General features: G+C 63.0%; 2 protein-coding genes across 8 annotated transcripts in view; both read right to left on the bottom strand.

Annotated features, from left to right (window-relative positions):
• The window catches only part of PLXNB2 (plexin B2), a 29,121-nt gene extending 24,872 nt beyond the window's left edge, over nt 1-4,249 (bottom strand). The window contains exon 1 of one of the 2 annotated variants that reach the window (XM_032882699.1): nt 4,134-4,249. The gene's annotated coding sequence lies outside the window, so the exon portion shown is untranslated. The remainder of the gene's footprint in view (nt 1-4,133) is intronic. The other variant, XM_032882701.1, reaches the window with a different exon arrangement.
• Nucleotides 4,250-7,557: 3,308 nt separating this feature from the next.
• On the bottom strand, nt 7,558-17,922 carry DENND6B (DENN domain containing 6B). Of its 6 annotated transcripts, none has more exons than XM_032882704.1 (20): nt 17,727-17,922; nt 13,493-13,531; nt 13,376-13,418; nt 12,408-12,520; nt 11,989-12,069; nt 11,205-11,310; nt 11,009-11,088; nt 10,861-10,923; nt 10,537-10,592; nt 9,857-9,979; nt 9,670-9,765; nt 9,463-9,557; nt 9,277-9,342; nt 9,023-9,087; nt 8,838-8,927; nt 8,714-8,767; nt 8,272-8,381; nt 8,076-8,178; nt 7,905-7,982; nt 7,558-7,826 (listed from the first exon to the last, which is right to left on the bottom strand). In XM_032882704.1, the coding sequence occupies exons 1-20, from the start codon at nt 17,886-17,888 to the stop codon at nt 7,704-7,706; spliced, it is 1,746 nt and encodes a 581-aa protein (XP_032738595.1). In that variant the 5' UTR covers nt 17,889-17,922; the 3' UTR covers nt 7,558-7,703. The 6 variants fall into 6 exon arrangements, with proteins under 6 accessions (XP_032738595.1, XP_032738597.1, XP_032738593.1 ...); XM_032882706.1 differs by having other exon boundaries at nt 7,905-7,979; XM_032882702.1 differs by having other exon boundaries at nt 12,408-12,479; nt 13,376-13,531.
• Nucleotides 17,923-18,236: the final 314 nt, after the last annotated feature.

Raw genomic sequence — 18,236 nt, 5'->3', positions numbered from 1 at the left:
GAGGGCCAGCCAGAATGGCCTCGGGGGCAAATGCCCCTGCCCCGCTGCTCTGTTGACACAGTGTCCTGAGAGACTAACCATCAAACCCTCTTCTCTTTCTTGATTTTCCTGAAAAGGGGTCCAGTGGGGGCAGTGCTGGGCACAGAGATCTGAGCTCCCCACTGGGCCTCTCCATCCCACGCCTCACATGGGAACTCCTGGGCAGCTCTGCCAGAGGTGCCAGGGGCCTCAACTGCAAGGGTTTGGTGTCTGTACCGGAACGTGACCTGTCCAGGGCAGGGCTGATGGCAGAGCTGAGGTCAGAACACAGGCTGCACCCAAAAGGCTTCCATCTCCTTCCCTGTGGCCCTGGGGCCAGGAGTCACCTGCCATGATGACGGGAGACTGCCAGGCTTCAGCAGTCGTGCCCCTCAGAGGCTGAGGCAATGGATGTGGGCGCCGAGCCAGGCCCTGCCTCCAGATGCCACCCACTCCCAGCCTGGGGTGAGACCCTCTCACCCCCACCCAGAGATACCAGGCACTCAGGTGGACCGGCGCCCACCACCCTGGGAAGCAGCAGTGAGTGGCCCACTCTCTGTGCAGGCGAGGGGAGCTGAGATGTGGGCAGATGGGGTGGGGAGACCACAGAGAGACAGAGTGGGAAAGAGAAGCCCAGCTCCAGGCCTGGGCTAGCCCTTCAAGTGTCCCCGCGACCAGCCTGGTCTCCATCGGTGGCTACACCAGGCTCCCTCCAGGGGCCTGGGTTCAGTCACTGTCACGAGTCTGTGATCAACCACAGAGCAGAGGACTTGGACCCACCTCGGTGGCCCTTCAGGCAGGACAGCAAAGGGCTGGCCCAGCCCTTCAAATGCTCTGCCCGAGGTAACCCCCTGAGGCGCCATGAGCTGTGTACGGGCCTGACCCAGGGCTGGCTGGGACAGGGTTCTTGCCTGGGCAGCTGAGGGGATCGGGTCCTCCTGGCCTTGCAGTAGAGAGAAGCATGAGCTTGCCAGGAGATGTGAAACTGCGGAGGAGAAGGGTGTGTACGGACCCCAGGAGAAAGGGGAAGCTCCCGCGGTGACCCCACCCACCGCCCCCGGGAGCTGCCCCCACCCCACCAGTCAATTATGGGCCCCTGATCCCGCCCCCTCAGCCGGTAATTTGAGTCCAAAGACAATTAGCCACAGGCTGGCCCCGCCCCGCCCCACAGCCCCACCCCAAACACAAACACCCTGCAGGCTCTGGAGGCGGGACTCTGCTCGGCCCCACCCTCAGCCAGGGCCTCGCCCCCAGGGAGCCCCCAGGGAAGCCCGTCCACCTCCCAGGTTGTGGCCAGGGGACCACCGCAGCCCCCCTAAATGGCCTTGTGCTCCGGCGGGTCTGCCTTGCTCACCTCCCCTGCCTCCCCCAGCCGCGCACCTGCGTCCAAGGCAGGCTCTGTACACAGGAGGCTCCTCAAATGCGAGGAAAAGCTCATTCCCCCCCCAAGGGAGGCCGTCCGTCTGCAGAACCAGAGGACTCACAGCAGACAGCCCTCAGTGGCGGAGGGCGCCACTCTTCGGGGTGGCCCTGACCCGAGCAGAGAAAGCAACACAGGTGCTGGCCCCTGCAGCCTCTCCCTACCAGTGCACCCCAGCCCACACCCAGCGTCCCAGGGGGAACTTCGTCTCTGGGCCCAGGATGTGGGTTTGAGGCAGGGAAGAGGATGCTATGTTCCCAGAGTGGCCTCAGTCCCAGGATGGCTCAAGTGCCCGCAACCGTGCCCTCCTGGGGAAGGTGGGCATATGCCATATGGACCCCTCCCCAGGCTGCCAGCCCACCCCAGTGCCGTCCAATCCAATCTCTTCTGCTCCACTCCCCTGAGCTAGGGCCAGGATCCTGGGTTTCCTGCACTCTGGCCAAGCTGCCGGCTCTGCGTCTCCAATGTGGTCCCCACCGGGACTGCAGGGCACATGGCTTGTGGGCACACTCAGGCACAAACCCAGGGAGCCCACACAGGGGAGACAGCATCCCAGACAGCTCCTCACAAGGACCCATTAATAATGCTCTGATCTCTTCACCTGGGGAGCACGTCAATTGGCTGAACCATCAGAGGGGCAGGGTGGGGGGTTAGGAAGGTGGCTTGAGGTCCAGCCTGAGACTCCAGGGCCTTACCCTGAGCAATCCAAGTCACACCCCTACCTGCTCTCCGTCCTCCCTGGGAAGCACCAGGTGTGAGTAACTCACCAAGGTGTGTCCCTGAAGCTGGCTATGAGGGCAGCCTCGGAGGCCTTCAGGTCATAGTCCTAAACCTTCTGGAGTTGAAGGGGTTCCCTGTCTGGGTCCTTAGCCCAGGCCCTGAGGACAGGATCTAGGGCCCCTCCACCCCTGCGGCCTCCCATGGAGGGGCCTGGGTCCACTCCAGGCTAACTAGGCAGGGCCAGCTAGGGCAGTCTGCGATCTCCAACCCAAGGGTGACGTGTCCCCTCCCACCCCGCCGTGGACCGGTCTGAGCAGCCTTGGGAGGTGGCGGAGCTGCCCAGACTTGCCCGGCCCTCCCTCCCGGTGCTCTCAGCCCTCAGCCCCGGAAGTCGATCCCTCTCCCAGGGCCGCAGCCTCCCCCCTTGGGTGGCTGGACACGGCTGGATAACCCAAAATAATTCCTTCTTGGCAGGAGGCCGGCGGGGGAGGGGGGACTTACATTCCAAACCCTTGTTTTTCTCAGTAACTTCCCTCCCCTCCTGGGGAAGGAACCCCTGGCCAGATCTCAGGCCTACCAGAGGGGCCCCCTCCTTAGGCCAAGGCGCCCCCCCCCCCCACTCAGTAAGTACGCTGGGACGAGGTGGGAGGCTCATATCTGTGGAGCCCACCTGTCTGTCCTTAATCTTCTCTGGGAATTCCTGAAAGCTGACACACCACAAAAAATACCCAGCAGGCTCAGCCAGGGTGACGCTGGCCGTCCCTCCTAGGGACCCTCACCTCAGGACAGAGGATGGCCTCTCCACTAGCTGCTTGACTCTCCTCAGACGGCAATTCCAGGCCATGCCAGGGTAACATCTGGGCATGGGGCAAGCGGCACCCCTCCAACCCTCCTGCTCCCCCACTCTCCACAGGGCCCACCAGAAGTCAGACAGACGAGGGAGCTCCCCCAAGGGAGGCACAGGCCAGAAAACCTTCCAAGCCTCAAAATACTCCACTAGCTTTGGGGCCCAACTTTGCCCCAGTCCTGAGCACTGCCACAGGCCACAGTGGACACAGATAGATCCTTTCCTTCCTTTTCCAAGTTGCTGGAAAGAGATGCTTCAGTGACGTGGCAGGAAGCTTCAGGGCTCTTGAGTTTGGGAACCCCAGAAATCTGCTAATCAGCCTGAACACAGAGCAGGTGGTAAGAGCCCAGCCAGGAGGGCTTCCCGCAGGAGGAATCATGAAGAGGTGTAGGGTCAGAGGGTGAGGGGAAAGCCCAGGCACGGAGTATGTCCCCAGACCCACACAGTTCTGAGACCTTCTTGGCTCCAGGAGGTCTACCTCAATGCAACACCAATAAAGCAAATGAGGAACCGCCTTAGCAGGCCCCGTGGAGAAGCAGGCAGGCCCCGGCGACCAGTACTAAGCACCCTTAGACTCACCTTGGAACCCTTGCTCCCACTTTCTACACCCAGCCCAGCACAAACCAGGGAGATCCCAGGGTGGTCCTCACAAGGAGCCCCCGCGGGTGTGGAGGAAGAGTGCCGCTAAGCCCCGACTGCCGGTCCACCCCCCTGGGGAAGCCTAGGCTCAGCCACCCCGAACTGCTGCTGGGTTGGGGGCAGGTGGGTGGGGGCCCCGAGCTCTTGCACAACAGGGACAATTGCAGCCCTGCCCACGGATCTCGGAGTCGGGGGAGGTGGGAGGCATGGGCGGGTAGGGACGATCGGGAACCAAAAGGGGTCCCAGGGACTCTCGGCCGGGCCAGGCCTGTACCTCCCCCCAACTCGCCCAAGCGCCGCGGGCCTCGCCGGCCACCTGGAAGTGTCTAGGGCACACGGACTGCGGCCGAGGCCCGATCGCCGTCCGCGGACCGGCAGCTGCCCCGGGTCCCCCGCGCGCAGTGAGCAGACTGGAACGGAGCGGCGCTGACGCCGAAGCCCCCCGACTCGCGCGGGCCCACCGTAGGCCCTGTACCCCCACCGCGGTACCTGCACGTCCGCCGCCGAGGCTCGATGGCGCCCGGGCCGCGATCGGCGCTGCGCTCCGGCCCTCGCGGCTGCCATGGAGACGGGCCTTTGTGTGGCCGAGGAGGGGCCGGAGCGCGCGGGAGCAGCGGCCCCGCCCCCGACGGCGAGAGGGGGAGGGCGGGGAGAGCCGGGTAGAGGAGAGAGAGGGAGGCGAGGGAGGCGGCGGAGGCGGCGGAGGGAGGGAGGGGCGGGCAGGGAGGAGGGGGAGAGTGGGGAAGGAGGGTGAAGGTAGGGCGCTCCCCGCGCGTGCCTGGCGCCCCGCGGCCACGGTGAGCCCGCCGCGTCGCGGGGTAGGTTCGGCCGGGTTAGGGCCCAGGTTCGCGACGGGCAGCACGCGCCCCTGGGCCGGGCACCACCCTGGGAGCGCCCCGAGCCACACCTGCCCCAGCCACGTCGCGGTTCGGACACCGTCGAGCGCCAGGGCCCTCACCAGATTGGGTTCAGGCCTGCCACATCCCTGGCGCGGGGACTGCTGCGCCCTGACCAGTTGCCAGGAGCCTCACCCCCCACCTCTTAGGGTTAGAAGAGCACCTGCTGACTCCCAGAGGTCTTTGGGGACCGCCCCCAGGACCAGCACCAGGGGTGTCTGCGCCTTGACTGGAAAAGGGGTGGGCCCTTCCGTGGGACCCGCGGTCGGGGAGCTCTTGCTGCACCTCAGAGGAGTCTCCAGTCACAGGATGGGGGGGCGAGGTGGTGAGCAGCAGCTGGGGACCCATGGAAGACAAGGGACTAGTTCCTGAACCCTACCCACTCCTACACCAGGATGCCCCCCCCGCCCCCTCCTTGAAGACTGTTCACTTCCTCCTGTCCCCTCCACACCCTCCAGCATCTCCTCCCCTCAGCTCCTCCACCCTGAGACCTGCACTAGGCCTGGAGACCTTAGGAGCACGTCCCTCAGTCCTCCCAGCACCTCTGCCCGCCAACCCCAGCCAAGCAGGCCAAACCTCCTCTCCTTCAGCCCTGAACCACACTTTACACCAAGGCCCACCCAACCCCCACTGCAGAGGACCCCTAAAATTACCAGGGTCTGACAAGAGCACTGACTTTTTGTTGTTGTTTTCATCAAAAGAGGAAGTTAAAAGACAAGCATTGTCACTGAAAGACATTTTAATGCCAGAAATGTGGGAAGGCCACTCTCCCAGACTAAAAGGGAATCTTTAAATAAAGCACAGGAAGCAAGGGGGTGAAGACTGTCCTTCCTGTTCCTGGTGGGGCTGACGCATCCCCATGGCCACACACAGCCCCTCTAAACTCAGGAAACCTCAGCGACCATGCACAACACCCTTTTGGACCAGCTAGCTCCTGCCTCTGTGGGCCCCCCTGCCCTCGGGCTCTGATCAGGGTGAGGGGCAGGAGGGCCTTATCTGTTGGCCCCTTCCTCCTCACTGGCTGCTGCGACCTGGCCCGCTGGGGGACAAAAACTCAGCCAAACCAGAGCTGGCCTGGTCCTAGGAGGGAACAGGGACCTTGTGGGGGAGAGATGGAGCTGGGAGACTTCATGCACGGCTCCCACAGAGCCCTCCCACCAGAGGCCACCTCCGTGCCGAGGTCAGCCTGTGAGGGAGATGGACCCTTCCTGGCTCCAGGCGCCCCAGGAGAGGTGCTTCCGCACACCTCTCCATGTCAGTGTCAGACTCATCCCCACCTCCCCCAGCAGCACTGCCCGCCCTGCCTGGAATCCCTCCCCAGAGCGCCTGCCCACGTACGTGGTGCTCAAGATGGATAGCCATGGGGCCCCAACCACAGCCCTCAAGTTCCCAGGGGACGACTCTGGGAATAGGGGGAACCTGACTGGGCCATCCTGGACTGAGGATGGCCAAGGTCCCTGGTGGCTTTGAGGCCACCCTCACAGCCCCTTCCCTGCAGCACACCCCTGGAAACTGCAGGAAGTGGCTACCCAGTGCTCGTACACTCAAGCACAAGCTAGTGACATCTGGAGCCCAGCCCTCACATCTGGAGTCACCGTCATGGGAGGTCCAGGTCAACTCCCAAGACTCCCACCCACCTTGTACCCATAGTGGGCCTGGGACTGGCCTGGGACCAGCCCTGGCCCTAGCAGGCACACGAGCATGTAAGCCAGCCACAAGGAAGGTGCTGGCATCTCTGCAGACCCCCTTCAAGACCACACCCTGCGTGAGGAGGTCACCCCTCCACACCAGCCCGCCAGGGCAGGCTACCCAGGGCGGCACCTTGGGCCAACGTGGGGCCTCCCACTCCTCCAGCCCCAGCCTGTTTCTTCTGCAGACACAGACCCCCTGCTCCTGCCCGGCTCTATTCAGTTCTATTTCATTAACAGCCCTGTCCTTAGACCCCGCATCAGACTGGGCTCAGCAGTCTGCAGAGCCGTGACAGTGACAGGCTGTCCTAGGCCATTATCAGGGCCGCACAAGTTGACAGCATTGCCAAGAGCCGCGGCCACCGTCATCAGCGGCTCTGCCCAACTCAGCACACAGCGAGCAGAGTGCTTAAAGAGCATCCGCCTGCAGCCGCTCGTGAAAACAGCACCTCCGAGGGCCTGTGCTCAGGGAGACGGCCAAGCCCTATCAGGGACCTACCCATCCTCACCTCTCAGATGAGGGATCTGCGCTGAGGCTGAGGGTTGGGAGACTTACCTGCACACTCACCACGCTGGGTCCACACCTCACGCCCACCCTCCCGCCGGCTGACAATGCCGTCACCCTGTGCTAAGCCACTGGGTACCGCTGGGACCAGCACTCCACAGTATCACACAGGGGACGTCAGCACCTTTGAGGGCCCTTCGGCTCTAGCCAAGGAGCCCGCCGCTCCCAGGCTGCAGCAGCTACAGAGGATTACGGAGGGTGTCCAGTAAGACTAGAGTCCCAAGGACCTCGGGCTGCTCGTGGGGGTGGATGGACACATGGGAGGGAGATAGCTCGAGTGCCTATCAGACAAGCAGCATCACTGGGCAGAGGACACAGAAGCATGCCCAGCCGGGTGCTCCAAGAGTGGGACCCAGGACAATGCCCCAGACCCTCTTCGCAGCCCCCCAACGTACTACAGGGCAGAACTCCACCCCTGCAAGGAGGCCTTGGCCCCTCCCCAGGCAGTGACCATAACAGCCAAGTCTCTCGGTCCCCATGTAAGACGGCTGGCTGACTGTGAGAAGAGGAGTCTGCCTACAGCTGCCCCCTTCTGTCCTGGGTCGGGCAGCCTGGTGGGGCTAACGGACACATCAAGTACAAGGCCTGGGGCCCCAGAGCTTGGGCAGGTGAGCACTGCAGCGGGTGGGTAGCCCCGTGCCAGAGCAGTGAGGGCTCCCAGCCAGCCCTGCCTCCCAGCCCTGGGGCCCTGCAGAGGGCAGGTGGGACCCAGAGGGAGGTAAGGCTCTGGCCTATACGTGATCCGCAGTAGACAGGGGCCAGGCTGTGGTTCCAAATGCCACCTTTACTGTTGAAACAACAGCGGAGCTGATGGGGGGGCCAAGGCTACAGAGCAGCAGCAGGGGACTCGGACTGGGGAGCTCACGCCTGGCCAGACCCAGGCCCCTGGAGCTCGCCCCTTGGCCCTGCCCTAGGGAGGGCACAGGACAGCCTGCAGGTCCTTGGGTAGAGAGCCAATGACCGTCTCGATGTACAGCTGCGCCCGCTGTAGCGTTGCCTCCTTCACCGGGAGCTGGTGGCCCTGTGCCTGCACCTGCAGGGGCAGCGGCAGTCAGGGGCAGGTGACCTCCATCTGCCTGGGGTGGCTGGACAGGGCCCGGAGGCATCTCACCAGCTTCTCCCGAAGTTTCAGGACCAGGTCCACGACCTCCACCTCAGACTTGTCTTTCATCCAAGTCTCGATGTTCTGCTGGGGACAAGATGGAGCCAATCATCCCAGGGCCCTCCCTCTGCCCCGGGCCTGTGCCTCCCTTGTCCCCCCGCAGCCCCAGCTCCCCCTCACCGCCTCACAGATGGCCTCAAGGTGCAAGGCCTCCAGCTTCTGGGCCATCTCCTTGTGCCGCTGCCGGTACCAGCCGTCAAAGTGGGGGGACTTGAAAAACCGCCTATGGGTGGCGAGAGGCAGCCACTGTGGGCTGACCCCATGACCCCGCTCCAGCCCTGCAGGAGCCTCAGGACCCTGTCCGCCATTCACCCACCTGTAGAGGCCCAGCCAGTCGCCCTTGAGGATGCAGGTGAGCTGGGGCCCTGCGTGCTCCAGGCTGCGCAGGAAGTCATCCTGACGGAAGGGGCGGATCTGGGGAGGAGTCTGGGATGGGAGCCCAGGGAGCCCAGGTCAGCAGGGGACACAGCCTCACGGGCTCTAGCCCCGCAGCTGGCCAGGACCCTTCCCGGCCTCGCTGTGCAGCCGCGTGAGGACCCACAGCCCCCGCCCTTCCCGGGACAGAGCTCCTCAGGTGCGGCCTCCATTTTTCTGTCCTATGAGGGATGTCTGGCACATGTGGGGACAGCCTAGAGCCCTGGGAACTCCTGCACACCCAATGACCTCCTCCCCACCTCCCTTGCAGACCTCCCTTCTTCTAGAATTAGGGAAGGAGCCCACCCTCCCAGGCCTTCCCCAGACCACCAGCTGGACCGCACCTTCCAGGGTGTGATGTTCTTCTGCAGGGGCATGAGGCTGGCCATGTAGTGCTCCTGGCAGGGGAGGGGAGTGAGCCTGGGCCACGGCCCTCTGTCCCCATCCCCCTCCTGCCCTGGGCCTCACCAGGGGGATGATAAAGCTCTGCGTGAGCTCCAGGAGGTGCCGTCTCAGCAGTGCCGTCTGTGTGTCCCACGGCTTCTTCTTCTGCAGCCCCTAAGGGCAGGGGAAGCGTGGGCTCAACTCCGATGCAGCCCTTTACAGAGAGCAAGAACCCCCTCCCGGACCGCCCCACCGCCCCAAGCCTATACCTTGAGCAGCCGTTTGAGCAGTGCCTTGTCCCGGTGCAGGTGGGCCGAGTACGCGGTGTAAAGGCCTGGCAGGAGGGCAGAGCTGGCCCTGTCCTGAGGGGCCTCCCCCCCCACACAGCCCCACCCCCTCAAGCTGTGACTGCACCTCTACGCCCACCTCCAACTGGGGGAAGCACAGAAGGTTCCCCGAGAACTCAGAGCCCACTGCCCGGGTTCTGGAGGTGAGGAAGAGCTCCGGCCCAAGGGGCACACACCTGGCTTGGTGTCAAGTGTCTTCAGCCTAGACGGCTTTTTCAGCTTGACCTGTTTAGGAAGATCCCCTACGGAACACACCCAGTGCTGAACCTCAGTGCCCAGCTCCACCCGCCACAGCTCAGAACCCTCGGGGCCCCGAGCCCCAGGTCCCCAGGTCCCCTGGGCAGACAACAGGCCAACCTCACCTGCCATCTTGGGCTCTCCAACACGGAGGATGTGGGGCCAGTGCTGGAGTGTTTTGATAAAGAAAGGGTTTGTGACTCCCAGGACCACGTTTGGTCTAGAGAGAGGAGAGAAGAGAGAGAGAGAGAGAGAGAGAGAGAAGGGGCAGAGGCAGGCCCGGGGAGTGGAGCACAGGCAGGCGGAGGATGGGGCATGGGCAGGGCACTTACGGGGCCTGTGTGCGCGTGGTGAACTCCTTGAACTCGCTGTCATGGATGGTGAAGTAGGGGCGGTAGTCACAACAGAACTTGAGGGGCTGTAGGCAGCTGTGGGGTGGGGGTGCAGCAGGGCCCCTGAGCACTGCCTGGGCTGCTCCGGGGACCCCGACGCACCCCCCCCACCCACCTCCCGGCCTACCTGATTAAGGCCAGCACCATCTCTGAGGACATGGCGGGCGAGGGTGCCAGGACCACCAGGGGCTCCCCGAGGAGCATGAGCTCCCACAGAGTCTGCACGTGGGTCAGCACCGGCTGGAAGCACCTAGTGCCAGGCAGGGGCGGGTGGTAGAGGATGCCCAGCAGGGGTGGAGCTCCCAGTCCCAGCCCCTCCCTCCCCACCAGGCAGGCCCAGCTCTCAGTGTACACCAGGCACTGCCCCAAAGGGATGGCGGCGAGGACACCTGAAGATGCTGAAGAGGCGTCCAGGACTGCCCCGCACTCCGGTGGCACACCTGTATCCTCACACAGAAGCCAGCAGCCCTGGCCCCCACACCTCACCCAGGGCAGCTTGCTCTCCCAGGCCGGCCCCTCCCAGACTTGCCTGGAGAGACGCAGCCTTGGGAGCAGTGAGTACCTCCCAACGCAACAGCTCCCTTCCCTGCACCTGACTTCTGGAACCTTCCTGCCCACGGCGCCCATTTCCTCTAGGTAGAGGCAGGAAGGCCCTGGGCTCTTCGGTCCAACTCTCCCTCATGGAACTGGCCAAGGGCTCACTTCTGCTAGGCTGTCCCTCTAGTGGCCCCGGCTCTACACAGGCCTCCCCCTCCTGGGTCCCCACACTACCTGTGCAGACGACAGGCAGCGGCCGATAAGGCTCACCTGAACAGGTCCAGTTCATGAACGCTGGTGAGGATCACTGGGGTGGGCAGCAAATTCTGAGGCGCGGGGTAGACGGGATGAGGCCGAGGGCAAGGCTGGCAGCCCACAAGCCCCAAGCAGCACCTGTCACCCCTGGGCACTACAACCCCCACCCTGCACACCTCCCCACCTCCAGCCCACAGCACTGGGGAGGGGGCATGCAACCCCACAGCAAGATGCTGGCCGCTAGCTTTGCCTGGGCTCTGGCCACCCCCACAGGGCCCCCAGCAAGGGCAGGGAGGCCAGAGCAGGTGGGAGGGGCGGCACCACCTCATGGGTCCCCACCTCATGGCTACACGGCTTCGGAGGACCGTACTCGGGCTTGTCCACCCTGGACGGGATGTGAACCTGGGGGATGAGAGGGAGTAGCGGCCAGATGGTGTGGGTGTCTCTGTGAACTGGGGCCTTCCCTCCGCAGACGGTCCGCCCTCACCTGGAGGACGACGCCCATAACGGGCAGGTTCAGGGTCTGCCCGGGCACAGGGGCGGGCCACTTGTCAATCTCACTGCACACTGTGGACACAGGAGGCCGCGTCAGGAGCCTGCCCTGAGCAGCGGCTGCCTGCGGAAGCCACCAGGGGCTACGGCCAGGACGGAAAGCACTCTGGTAGCAGCTGACAGCCACTCACCCGCTTCCAGGCAGGGGGCCGACTTGTCGAAGTACTCGGGGGCAATCAGGCTCAGGAGCGCCTGGAACAGCCGGACAAAGGGCAGGCGGGACACCAGCACCAGAGACTGTAGAGTCCACAGGGCCGGTGAGATGGAATCCCAGCCCCGCAGGAGTCAGCAGAGACCCCTGAGGCCTGGTTCATCCAGAGTCTGCCCAGGGAAATGGATCCCACAAACCCCACAGGACAGCTGTCCCCAGGAATGGGCCAACTTGGACCCTGTAGTTATTAGAAGAAAACCCAAAGTCTGCCTCAGACAGGGCACGGAAACCTCAGATGACAGCTGGGCCCTGGGCCTTCAAGGAGAAATGCACAAAGCCAAGATTTCTGGGACGATCTCCCCAGAAATCAAACAGTTTTGCTTATGGAGTCTGAGTTCAAGATGGAAGTTGTCCTAATCTTGAATGTGTGACAAAAGCCCCTCTCCACTCTGCAGCAAGGAGCAGGGATATCCCGAGTTCAGAGACAGAGGGCCCTGGGTGCTGAGCTGGGCAAGGCAGGGCAGCAGAGCCTGCACCCCAAAGGGCCACCAGGAGAGTTGGGTGCAGTGGCACCTGTCCCCCAACCCCTTGCCTGCTGTCCAGGCAGGGCGGCCTACATGGCCCAGGGCAGTGAGTTCTGCCCAGTGCCAAGTGACTGGGGGCCGCAGGAGGAGTGGCCATTTCTGGAGGCTCAGGACCCCCAGCCTGTTGGCCACCAGCCCTGCCTCACAGCAGCACTAGCCCAGAGCAGCCAGGTGGCTCACCTTCTGGAAGTAGCCCCTTTTCATGGAGCTGTCCTTCACCTGTCTGAAGTATACGTAACCAAAGTAGTGTGCCGGCTCCCACTGGAAGGAACAGCGTCAGTCAGGCGGAGCCCACTGCCCACGTTCCCTCCTGCCTGCCCAGACCGCCCCCCGCCGCCAAGGCCGCTACAGCTCTCTCCAGCCACAGGGGTCAGGCCCTGGGATCCTTGGCTCCAGAGCTGGCCAACCCCTCGACACAGAACATCTCGGCAGGCACAGTGGACACAGGGGACTAGGAGCAGCCGGTGGTGAAAAGTGGGCCCACTCCCCATGCAGGCGGGCTGGGCTTCCAGTCCCACAGGCTGGCGGCAGCTAGAAACCCTGCTGGCTGCTCCCGCCAGCCTGGCCCTGGCCTCTGGGGAGAGGCAGCCCACACTCACTTGCAGCGACATGGGGGCCCCACTGTTATAGTGCCGGTCCTCAGCATGCCACGGGCTCTTCTGTCCGCTGCACTGCCGAATGCGGAAGCTGAACTGAGTGTCTCCAAGACAGCCTGGAAAGGAGGCAGCCCCCACCAGTCCGTGTTAGTGCTGGGACCTCTCCTGCCAGCATGCCGGGGAGGTGACCAGGGACGCACCAGGGAGGGGACCCAAGACCGGGCCGTAAACACCCCAGACAAGAAAGCCCAGGCTTTGAGGAAAGCTATGTCCTGATTCCTGCATCTGAGAGTTTCAAAATAAACACAGCACATGCTGGTATAATCAGCTAGCACTGGGGACACTGGGAGACCTTGGTGGGGCCCTGTCTGCTGGTCTGTCACAGAAAAACAGGGCTGCCTGGACACCTGAGCCCTGGAGAAGTGCAAAGGCCAGGACCCAGTTCCTGGTGGCCACTGGGTAGGATGAAGGGGACCAGATCCCACTGATCACTGCCCAGAGCCGCTTCTTTCTTTGAAAATCAGTGGCAGGGGCACCTGGGTGGCTCAGTGGGTTAAGCCTCTGCCTTCAGCTCAGGTCATGATCCCAGGGTCCTGGGATTGAGCCCCGCATCAGGCTCTGTGCTCAGTAGGGAGCCTGCTTCCTCCTCTCTCTCTGCCTGCCTCTCTGCCTTCTTGTGATCCCTATCTGTCAAATAAATAAATAAAATCTTAAAAAAAAAAAAAAAGAAAGAAAGAAAGAAAGAAAGAAAATAAATCAGGGGCACCTGGCTACCACTGCTGTGATGTGGAGCTCTGGGTGTCTCCATGGAGTGGGGAGTGGGGCTGGCATGGGCAGGCAGTGATGCTGGCAGTGGTCATGCCCAGTCCTGGGCCACAGGGGCTCCCGGACCACCTTATCTCCCACCTTTTTCCTGTTACCCACTCCCCAACCCCAGCCCCAGAGCCAACGTCCCAGTTGGGGTTGTCTACCTGAGTGGGAGTCAGGGAAGGACAGGTAGCAGATGCTGCTTTTCTGAAACACAGGAAACTGGGTGAGGGCCGGCTCAAGTCAGGGCCACGGCTGCTCCCAGAAGGGCCAGGACCCACCTCCTTGTCCGTGAGACGGAAGTCACTGGGGTACACCAGCTGCGGGGGACACAGAGCACTTGGTACCGTCAGCTGGGCAGCAGGTGCGATGCTGGTCTTGCCGGAGCATGGCCTTGCCCCTCCTCCTCCTCTGGGCCCTATTCAGCGTGAGACTGCTCTATCCTTCCCTTTCCTTGGCTACCACACCTGGGCCAGCTCCCCAACTCCCTTCTCACACCTCTCATGCGACTGTGGTTGGACCTCTCTGCCTCCACTATCCCCAAGGTTTGTCCCCACAGCTTCAGAAGGTGGTTCTGAGAGCTCCCCACCCATGGGTTCCTCTGACCACAGGGCTCTGCCTGCTGACCTCTGCCGCCCCTCCTCTCCCCCTCCCTTCCCCCTCCACTCAGCCAGAGGGTCTTGGATTGCACCACTGCCCCAGGCTTGCTCCCCTAGATGGGACCTGGCCAGCTTCTCCTGGTCTTGACTCTGATGTCACTGAGACCGTGGCATCCCTGCCTGTTGACAGCAGCTTGAGGGCCCTCACCGGGCCTTGCTAGTCAGGGATCCGGGAGCTTCTGGCCTCTATCCCACCTGGGGAAAGAGCCTGAGGAGAGCATCCTGGGCTCCTAAGGGCCAGCAGCAGGCCTAGTGACCCAGGAGCCGGCCATACCCTAGAGGAGTGGCAGGCAAGGCTTGGCTCCCCGGCTCAGCAGCTCTGTGCACAGGCCCATGGCCTGGATACCAAAGAGGCAGGGGGCCCCATAGCCCTCACTCCCAGCGGGCCTCCAAGCTGTCTTCTGCGAAGCTGGGGTGCCCCTTGGGCTTTGCTGCTGCCCTGGCCTATGCTTTCTGGAAGGGACAGTGCTAAGGGTCTACAGGGGGTCAGGAGCCACAGGCTTGCATGCACACAGCCCCTAGTTGCCCTGTCCCCCAAATTTCAACACCGAGGAGGAGCTGGGTTTTAGCTGAAATGAGGTTTCTCTGGGGATGTTGCCTGCAACCCCAGTCAGAGGACAGTGCCATGTCCTGGGGTTCACACTGTTCAAATGATAAAGCTTCTTGTCCTTTTTTGCTTGGGCTGGCTGCTGTGCTCTTCTGTCTCCTCTGCCGCACACCAGTGTCCCGAGGACAGGGACGCCTGGCCTGGCAGCAAGTACCCTCACCACATGTGGTATGTGGCTGCAAACATGTCTCTGAGGTAGAACAGAGCAGGAAGGTCAGGCAGAAACCTCAAGATGTCAGTTCAGGAGGCAACAAGAAGGAAGGGCCAAGAGAAGCCACAGGAACCAAAAGGAATGTGTCTATGGGACTGGACCCACAGAGGCACCTTGGGAGAGCTCCAAGAGGGCAGGGGCCACAGCACCACTCAGCCAAGCTCTCGGGTGCCTGTGTCATAGACGGCCGAGGAAAGGCAGGTGCCTGGCAGCTGGGGCGACGGGCCTCACACTGAGGTCAAGGGTCCGAATCTGGTGTGACAGCCACGGACTGTTGCAGCATCGAAGCAGGCCACGTTGGCCTCTGCATCCATGGCCAGGGAACCCACGTTTATGGCCTGGTGCAGCCTCTCCTGGGAGCAGAGACCAGAGGAAAGGCCAAGTTGAGCCACGCCTCGAGGAGGAAAGGAAAGGAGCCAACCCTCGGAGAGAGGCAGAAAGCAAGGAGTTGTGCTGCCTGAGGCCCCCATCCTCAGAGACCCGCGAGAGCCCTGCTTCTGCTGAGCCAGCCAGCACAGGGGCTGCTCCTGGAACCCAGTCACCCCTGAGGAGGACCGACGTGGCCATGAGCGAGTCAGTGCGGCCCGAGTGCCCCAGCATGTGGCCAGGTCAAAGCTGCCTCCTCTGTGCCCGTCCTCCCGCCCGCACGCAGTGCTGCCTCCAGAGGCTGCACCACAGGCTCACGGGGAACAGAGCAGAAACCCGAGCAGGGGCCCAGCTGTCTTCTATCGGACCAGGGGTTTAACGGGTTGTAGAAGTACGGGGGTTAAGCATCCGACTCCTGGCCTCTGCTCAGGTCATAACCGCAGGGTCCTGAGTTCAAGCCCGGCAACGGCAGGCTCTGTCCTCAGCAGGGCGTCTGCCTTAGAGTGCCTGCCTCTCCCTCTGCCCTTCCCCTAGCCACATGCAGGAACTCTCTCCTTCTCTCTCTAGATACAAATAAAGTCTTCAAAAAATTTTTTAAAAAGTTTTGTGAGTGTCAAATGATACCAAATTTTGTTTTAGAAAATACAGCTTTTTTCATGAAAATATTTATATTAACACACACAGTATTTACCATCTTTTTTTTTTTATAATAGCTTAACTATTTTTAAATTTTCTCGGTTTTAATTTCCAACACAATAAACGTTAATAGGAATGACCCATGTAAAAAGCTTTCTGGGGTCATCAGTAATTTTTAAGACTGTAGAGGGTCCTGAGACCGCAGCGTAGGAGCTATGTCCTGGGAGGACTCGAACACTGCCGTGGAGAGGGCCTCTTTGGGCGCCCCAGCCAGAGTTCACTCCACAGGTGTCCCAGATGTGCTGGGACGTGGAGAGCTGAGATGGCAGAGCCAGGCTGCCCTCTGCTGAGCCACAAGTTCACGTCTGCCCACCACCCCCAGGGCCTTGCCTGCCCTCCTCTGTCTCACCTGTAGGCTTCAGCGTGCCTATCTGCTTGGAACCTCCCCGCCCGCATGGCCTGTGTGTGCTAGGGGTCCCGAACTGCTGTGTCTCCAGCTCAGAATGTGAACTCCCAGAGGTCACGGCCTTGTCCTCTCACCTGACTCTGCGCCCCCATGTCCAGCTCGCATGCTGGAAGCCTGGCTGGCGGCCGTTGCTCAGTACTTGGTCTGTTGGATGAATGAACGGGCGGCTCCTTGCCTTTGTCCGTGCAGGCTTTTCAGGGGGGTTACCTGAAGCAGCTCCTCCTCCCCTGCCCAGCTGCCTCCTTCCCACCCTCCTAAGACTGGCCAAGCCCTACCGCTTGCTCGGAGCCACATTTGTCCACAGAGTGTCTGTGGGCCACGAGCTACTGGAAGGCAGCCCAGCAGCGCGTACAATGCCGGGGTGTCTGCGGGGCTCAGGCGGTCCAAGCTGTGAATAAGTGACCATAAGGCAGGTGCTCCTTAAAACCTGGAGGGTTCGACTGAAATGACGCCCGATCAAGAGGCAAACCTGATGAGGACTGTGTGGCCACACTGTCCGATGGATCTGTGGCCCGATTCCCACACAGACCTGGTGATTTAGAGGGGCCCTGGGTCCCCAACACCGCCTGCCAGAGCATGTCACCTCACCAAAGGCTCAGAAGCCCAAGCACACAGAGCCAGGAACAACACTCCCTGAGAGCGAGCTTCCTAAACGGCAAGTTCCAGGGAAATCCTTGTGAGATGCCTTAAGGAAGCGGAAGACTCTCAACTTTTGCCATTTTATGAGGAGCGATTTGGGCCCTCGCGAGAATGTGGGCTCTGCACCCTGGGGAGCAGATCGCCTCTGCTCTCTGTGCTCGGGTCTGTCAAGTGGGGCCACACACTCGTGCCCGCCCGCTGGGGATGGCTGGGCTGGAACGACCTGTCCACAGAGAGCTGGCCACTGTGCAGGGGTGCAAACGCCCTCGACAGAGGTCAGCCCTTTCTGTTCGGAAGCCTCGCGTTTCCCGCAGCCTCACCAGGTTCAGCAAAGCCTTAGAACACACCCTTCCCTCCAGCGCTGCACCGGCTTCCCCAGGCCGGCGGTTCAGCCTCATCCCAGCCCTGCGCAGCCACGGGGGTGCTAGCTCTGCGCTGAGAAAGCTCCTGCCGGCAGCGCGGGAAGCCTGCCTCTCCGCAGCTCCGCGGTGCGCCCCGGCCTTCGCGGCGCAGGCCCGCGGGAGGCCTCATTCCCACCGACGCGTTAAGACGCACGGAGGAAGAGAAGCTGGCCAGGGTGGGCGCTCCCCGGGCCGGCGAGGGGGTGCAGCAGGTGAACAGAAGAGGACAAGGACAAGGGGTTCGGGGCTGATTCTGGGTGAACAAGGGGGTGCGGGAGCGCTTTAAGCAGGAGAGCCACAAAGGCTGGACTTTGCCGGCCAGTGAGGAGGAGTGACCGCAGCAGAGCTAACGCGCCTTAAAAGCTGCCTGACCCCCGGGGTTCTGGCTGGAGCACCCGAGCGGAGAAGGTGCCGCCTGGCGCGGGGAACGCGGCCCGAGGACTCCTCGCGCGCAGACAGCTCGCGGCTGCCGGGGGCCGACGCCGCAGGGCCCGCCCCCGCCGCCCGGCTGCCCCCGCCGCCCCGCTCACCTCCAGCGCCTGGCCCAGCTCCAGGTCGAAGGTGACCACGCACACGCACTCCAGCCAGGCCGAGAACCGCGCCCAGGGCGCCGCCGCAGCCCGCGCTCCGGGAGACGCCGCGCCCAGGCTGCAGCGAGCCCGGCGGGGCCCGGCGCCGGACAGCGCGTCCATGGCTGCGAGAACTGCGCCCGCCGCGCGTTGCCGGGGGAACAGCCCGGAGACAGCGGCCTCGGCACCGGAAGGGACCTCGCCGCGGAGCCGTCGAGCGGCCGCCGCGGACCAGAAGGGCCCGGCTCCGGCCTACGCGCCCCTGGCGGCCGGAGGAGCGCCGTGCAGGGCAGGGGCGGCGCCCGGCCCGCCAGCGAGAAGGGCCCGCTCGGGCCAGAGCGGCCAGAGCCAGGAGGCGGAACTTCCGGGGAGGGCGGTGGCGGCGCCGTGGGCGGCTCTGGGAGGTCGGAGCTTCCCGGGGCGCGGCCGGGACGAGCCGGGACACCCGAGACGGGACACCCGAGACGGGGG

The sequence above is a fragment of the Lontra canadensis genome, unplaced genomic scaffold, assembly GCF_010015895.1.
Source record: "Lontra canadensis isolate GAN:19392208 unplaced genomic scaffold, GSC_riverotter_1.0 scaffold84, whole genome shotgun sequence".
NCBI classification, from domain to species: domain Eukaryota; kingdom Metazoa; phylum Chordata; class Mammalia; order Carnivora; family Mustelidae; genus Lontra; species Lontra canadensis.
The sequence above is the reverse complement of the archived record's forward strand: the minus strand, read 5'-3'. Positions and strand labels throughout refer to the sequence as shown.

What these genes read in the sequence shown, in the direction of transcription:
- DENND6B (XM_032882702.1), bottom strand. Translation starts at nt 17,888, where the DNA reads ATGGACGCGCTGTCCGGCGCCGGGCCCCGCCGGGCTCGCTGCAGCCTG. An exon ending in TTATGGGCGTCGTCCTCCAG is followed by an intron (nt 10,924 to 11,008) that starts GTGAGGGCGGAC and finishes CTCATCCCCCAG; the next exon opens with GTTCACATCCCGTCCAGGGT. An exon ending in ATGGTGCTGGCCTTAATCAG is followed by an intron (nt 9,766 to 9,856) that starts GTAGGCCGGGAG and finishes CCCACCCCACAG; the next exon opens with CTGCCTACAGCCCCTCAAGT.